The sequence below is a fragment of the Canis lupus genome, chromosome 10 (assembly GCF_011100685.1).
Source record: "Canis lupus familiaris isolate Mischka breed German Shepherd chromosome 10, alternate assembly UU_Cfam_GSD_1.0, whole genome shotgun sequence".
Classification (NCBI taxonomy): domain Eukaryota; kingdom Metazoa; phylum Chordata; class Mammalia; order Carnivora; family Canidae; genus Canis; species Canis lupus.
In genome coordinates this window covers 33,206,516-33,212,515 of record NC_049231.1, presented here as the reverse complement: position 1 = coordinate 33,212,515, position 6,000 = coordinate 33,206,516, and the positions used below count along the sequence as shown (strand labels likewise).

At 58.6% G+C, this 6,000-nt stretch overlaps 1 protein-coding gene and 1 long non-coding RNA gene across 2 annotated transcripts in view; one reads left to right on the top strand and one right to left on the bottom strand.

Annotated features, from left to right (window-relative positions):
* Window positions 1–216: 216 nt before the first annotated feature.
* Window positions 217–2,212, bottom strand: LOC119873763. The gene is made up of 2 exons (XR_005365184.1): window positions 1,670–2,212; window positions 217–1,394 (listed from the first exon to the last, which is right to left on the bottom strand). It is a non-coding gene; the product is annotated as an uncharacterized LOC119873763 (long non-coding RNA).
* Window positions 2,213–3,210: 998 nt separating this feature from the next.
* Window positions 3,211–6,000, top strand: part of RFX4 (regulatory factor X4) — a 162,553-nt gene continuing 159,763 nt past the window's right edge. Inside the window, exon 1 of the mRNA XM_038550788.1 lies at window positions 3,211–3,636. Coding sequence (XP_038406716.1) covers window positions 3,594–3,636 — 43 coding nt within the window. The 5' untranslated portion in view covers window positions 3,211–3,593. The remainder of the gene's footprint in view (window positions 3,637–6,000) is intronic.

Below are 6,000 nucleotides of genomic sequence, written 5' to 3'. Positions count from 1 at the left end.
TTTGAGCTCTGGAAAATAAAAACGGCATTGTTCATGACTGTGTCCAAGGGTGAGAGAGCCATGCCCAAGCTTAATTGTCCTCCTCTGAAAAGTGGGGACAAACAATAATATTTATATGTTAGTTTTATTGTGTGGATTAAATGAGATCATGCATGGAAATGCCTAGCACAGTGGAAGCACAGTCCATACATAGAGAGTAAATGGTAGCTATTACTATTACGATGTTATTGAACGTGAACAAACATTTTATTGAGGTTTGAAATACATTCAGAAAAACGCATAAAATCATGAGTGTACACAGCTCAGTGAATTTCCACTAGTCAACACACCATGTTAGTAGCCCATAGGATAGCTTTGTTTTTAAACTCAAGGGTGCGCACCTGGGTGGCTCAGTGGTTAAGCATCTGCTTCTCCCTCAGGGCATGATCCTGGGGTCCTGGGATTGAGTCCCACATCGGGCTCCCTGCAGGGAGCCTGCTTCTCCCTCTGCCTGTGTCTCTGCCTCTCTGTGAGTGTCTCTCATGAATAAATAAACAAAACATTTTTAAAAATTAAAATAAAAATAAACGCAAGTGTGACCACTTCAGAGAGGTCCTCCCTGGTCCCACCTGCTACATAGCACTCATCATTGGACAACCTATACAATCTAATTATGTATTTTACCTATTAGCTATTCCCCTTCATTCCAATATAAGTTCCAGGAAGGCAGGATATTTTTTTTTAAGTCTACTTTCTTCAGTGCTGTATCCACAGCTCCTAGATCAACTACTGGTGGGCACATAGTAGGTGTGCAATAAAAATTGCCAAGGAATGAATGACTATCTGCTTATTTGCATTTCTTTGAGCTCCCCGTTTCTGCAGCACTGTCAGGGGGAAGAGCTGGTGCCATTCCAGGTTAGATTACACAGGGCGGAACCCGCACGCACCAGCCCTGCAGGGCCCACTTGCAAGCAAGTTCTTTCTCCTCACTTTTCTTGCCAGTCCGGCTCACCCCACCTCACCCCACATCCATTTTTCGGGTATAATTAAAATACGAATAATAACAACAGACCACCTTGGCCGCCAGCATCCCTCAAAAATTGCCCAGGTGTCCACCAACACCTGCATGCACCTGCTCAAGCTCCTGCCCAATCTTCTACCTCGGATTGGGCCCTGCAGGCGGCTGAAGGAGGCTTTTATCATTCGCCGCATTTGGCTCTGGGAGAAATCGAGGATGCGGGCGGTGGCTCCAGCCGCTCAGATCTTCTGACTCCGAATCCCGCCGTCCTCACCGCCGCGACACCGCCGCCTTCGCCTTCGGTCGCCACCGGTTTCCATCGACCGCTTGCCCGGTCGCCAACCGTCGCAGCTGGAAAGAATGCCTGCCTCTGCTCGGGGCCCTGTGAACAAAGTTCCTGCAGAAACAAACGCGCGATGAACGCGGCAGCGGACGGAGCAAGAGGGGACCGGCACGGAGCGCTCAGCCAGCCCCTCGGAGGAGGCGACCCTCCGCTGAGCCCGGGTGGTGGCCCGAGGGCCGCGGGTGGCGCCGATGGCGAAGAGCAGATGCTCGGCTGCTTCCACATCCACTGCCTCTTTCACTCTCCCCCGCCCCCGACCCCGAGAGCGGACATCTTTGCCCCATTTTACAGAGAAGGAACCCGAGGCCAGGAAAGATTAAGGAATTTACCGAGTCGAAATTCGAACCCAGGGCTCTGAAACAGGCCAGCCTCAGGCTCTGCGCAGCCCGCACTCGGCGCCGCCGCCTCCTTCCTCCTCCCGCACCCGGACCTTAACTCGGCACGTGCTGGCCCCTGCGGGCCCCCAACCCTGTCCCACTTGGCCCTCCGTGGAGCGCAGGACGGGGGCTCCGCGAGGGACCGCGGGAAGGCGCGCCGGCTCGGGTCCCGGGTTAGAGACCCCCTCGCCGGGCCTTAGGGACCCCGCCCGCCTACCCCGCCCCTTCCGCGGCCGGGCCGGGCTGCCTCTGTCCATGGTCAAAGCACCCGGGGTAATCCGCCTTTCTCTTCCGCCTGCCGAGCCCCATTCATATTCTAATCACAGCGCTGCCGGCCCGCGAACGGCCACTTTATCGGGGCCCGCGGAGACGCAGCCTGCCCCCCCCACTTCCACTTCCAGACCCCCAGCGCCTCGCCCCCCTCTTTCTGCACTTTAAACTCAGGAGGGGAGGGGGTCCCTGGGAAAACCGCGTCCCCACTTGGACGCCGGGCTTCTCACAAACTTCGCGGCAGGCCGGGGTGGGGGGGGGGGGGCGGAGAGGGCGGGCGGGAGGAGGGAGGGAGGGAGGGGGCAGGGGGGAGGGAGGGAGGGAGGTCTGGGACACAGACAGACTGACAGAGTTACGGGAAGAGGCGGGGAGGGGGTGTCAGAGAGACCAAGGGGGATAGAGACAGAGGGGCAGAGTTCTAGGGAGAGACAAAGAGACGTGGGGGCAGGGGTGGACAGAAAGACAGCCAAAACAGGAGAAATAGAGGGACGCAGAGGACGAGGAGGACAGAGTGAGGGACAGAGACAGGGAGACGGGCGGAGAGGAAGAGCCAGGCAGGGGAAGGGGAGGGATTCGGTGGGTGGAGGAGATGGATAAACCCAGGGGAAGACAGAAAGTTCTGGAGGAGACCAGGCAGCCCCCTTCGCCCTCCCCGCCGGCGGCCTCCTCACCGCCCAGGTTGGGGGCTGGGGTCTTAGGGCCGCTGCTCTCCTCCCCACCTTTCGCTCTCAGCTCCCTCCACGCCTCCACTCGTCCACGCGTGTCCGCGGATCCGCGTGGAAAGGGAGTCGAGGCAGACCGCGTTCCCAGGGCCCCCACTCAAAATCTCACCCGGGAGCAAACCGGGAGGGGGGCACAAGAGAAGAGAGGAAGCAGTGGGGCCCACTCGTGGCTGCGAAGGCGACTCCCCAGGCTCCCCGGAGTCCCCTGCCGCCCCCCACCGCCCCGCCTGGCCCGATGGCGGGGGGAGGGCCGGGGAGGGAGGAGGGGGCCACATCTAAGCCAATTTTGATTTCGCCTATAATGAGTGCCGGGCGAAGGCTGGAGAAGGCCTCTGGAACTTTAAATAAGAAAAACGTTGCTAATGCTATAATAGAAGGGGGAAGTCGGAGGGCTGGGATTGCGTCGCTCTGAGCCCCCCTTTTCGGAGGCGGCTTTTCTTATTCAAAACAGGCCCACAATGGGCTTCACAGTGCGCCTCGCCACGGCCCCATCTGACGAGCGGCCATTCATCAGGCCGGCTGGCCTATCAATGACATTGCTCCCATCGGGGCTCCTATAAAATGATGCTTTTTCCCATGAAACATCCGCAAACATTTTGACGGGTTTGGCTTTGCCCGGCTGGATTACTGAGTGTCCCCTCGCTCGCTCGCTCGCTCTTTCTCTCTCCCCCTTCTCTGCGTGCTCTCTCTCTCTCTCTCCTCTCTCTCCTTTCTCTTTTCTTTCTCCTTTCTCTTTCTTTTCCTTTCCTCCTCTATCCTTTTGCCCTTGCGTTCTCTACGTCTTTTTTTCTCTCCGATTCCCTTCCTCCCCGGGCATCTCTAGCACAGGGGATCCCCAAACATCAGGACTTTTGGGGGGCGCCCGTGCTGTCCATGGGAAGAGCATGCATTGTGGGTTACTGGAGGAACCCGACATGGATTCCACAGGTCAGTCCTACTGGTGGGGGTTGGGGGGAGACATCGGGAGGGAAAGAAAAGGGAGACGGGGAACTTCAGAAAGAGTTGCAAAAAGTTCAGAAGGGTCAACTTGACAGTGGAACCCTAGGAAATAACGGAGAGCGTGCACAAGTTTTCAATCCGTCGCAAGGTGCGATGTAAGTGGATGCGTGGAAGTGTGTGTGTGTAAGCGTGTGATCGTGTGTGTGTAAATGTGTGTGTGTGTGTGCGCGCGCGCGCGCTGATGAGCGCGCTTTTGCTTGCCCTGAACACAAAGTTACGTAAAGATTCTCTGGCTCGCCGCGAGCTCGAGGTGCCGCTTGCAGAAACTTTGCGAGCCGACCGCCCCCTCCCGGGCCCGGCTCCTCCCCCGGGTTCGGGGGCCCCGGAATAGCGGTGCGCTCTGAGGCTGCGGGCTAGGGCCAGGAAGCCGAGCGGAACTCCCCAGAGGCGGGGGAGGGCGAAGGCTCCGCACAGCGCCTGGGAGGTGGGGACGGAGGCTCCGACTGGCGGAGACGCGCAGCTGGAGGGAGTGGCGGCGGCGAACACGGTGGTCCGAGGGAATCCGCGCCGGGTCGGAGGTGGGACCCCCGGGCCGTCCGAGGCGGGGTGTAACCTCCTCGCCCGGAAGGGGCATCCGACGACGCGCTCCGCTGCGGGGCTCTAACTCTGCAGGAGCGAGGGCAGGACGCAGTGCGGCCGGCGAGGCCTGGCGTCAGCATCTGCAAAAACCGCTCCGCACTTGAGGGGCTGCGGGAGTCAGGTTTTGGGGTCGCGGCGGCCCGTAAGGACCAAGGAAGGAAGCCAAGGAATCTCTTACAACGAAAAAGCCCGGCGTCTTGGTTGCCCAATAGAGCTTTCTCCACCTCCCACTTCTAACACCTTGGAGGAGCCGCCAAGGAAGAAGTTCCTTGGAAGTTCTCTCCCACCCGTCCCCAGCCGCAGTCCCCGACCAGTCCACTGCCAGCGCCACTCGGATGCGGCCTTGGCCAGTCTTGGGGAGGTCGGGTTGGGAAGAGGCAGAAGCAGGGCGGTGAGCGCAGCCTGGGCCCAGGCGGCAGCCAGACGAGATGCTGGGGCTGGTGTCTAGGAGCGTCGCCGCTGGGCTTTGCGGAGCCGAGCAACAAGTGCCTTCCAGCCTCTGCCGTCCCTGAACACACTCGCGTCCCTTCCTCGAGGAAATAAACAAGCACCCCCAAAATGTTTCCCACCTTTCCCCAAGCGCGCTGGAAATGGATGTGGGGTGGGGGTAGGGGTCATCCGGGCATCGCCCCAGATGGTCTTTCTTCGGTCTGTGCAGAAATTTCCAGCCCCTCCAGGCTTCTGTCGAGGCCCTGGTGGCCAGGACACTCATCCTCTCGGGCCAGGGGGATCTTTGGTTTTCCAGGGTGCTTGCCTATCTCTAATCCCAAGAGCCAAGTCCCTCTCCCACGGAGTGGGTGTGAGTCCCCTGGGAGTGGGGAAAGGTTGAGAGCCCCGCAGTCTTCCTGGCTGTACGAAGTAACCCAGGCAAGGAGAGGCCTCGCCCGCTGCGCCCGCCCAGCTGTGAGTGCCCCGCGGGCCTTGCTGGGGTGCTCTCTGCTGGCAGTAAAGAAGGCACCACAGAAGGAAAAAGCCCCTCCCTCTACATTTTGATGTCAAGCGATTGCACCACTAAGCACCTCCCGAGCACCCCAAATTTAGAGGCAAATATCCTTGAACAGAATTAAACCCATGTCTGCATTGTTTGCGGCCAAGTATTCCCAAGGGGCCCACGTAGGGACTTGGGGTCTCCTCACACCCCGCAGGCACCAAGCCCCAGTAGGGGGTTTTAACTGCCCTCTCCACATGGCTGGAGCTTATTGTGCGTTCTGGGGGGAGAGCTAGGGGGCTGTGGGAACGTTCTGTCTTCTGTCCTTGATGTAGCTGCTGCTCGTGGAGGCACCTGGTCACTTTGACCCCAACTGCAAACACCCCAAACGGGTTCTGTAACAGAAGTCTCTTCCCCATCCACGCCCCCTCCGTTTTCCGAAAATCTGAGACGTCCCCAGATCGCTCGCCATCCCGAAATCAAACTAAAAAGTTTTGGGGAAATGACACGAGGCGTACAGGTGACATTTCACTCGGGAGTTGCAAAACCGACGACGCGGAAGTGCAGCTCCGCGCGGTCCGGTCCAGGAGCCTCCCCTCACCTCCCTTCCAGAGAACTTAATCCAATTAGCTTTTCTACAGAGTTTCCCTTGTTATGTAAAGGTCCTTTCTCCCCGCTCGCTGGGACTAGCGCTCCAAGGAGCAGTTCGATTCTGCTCCTTTTACGGCAGATTGCGTGCGACCAGAACCTCGGGTATCACGATCACTATTTCATTCTGAAAAGGG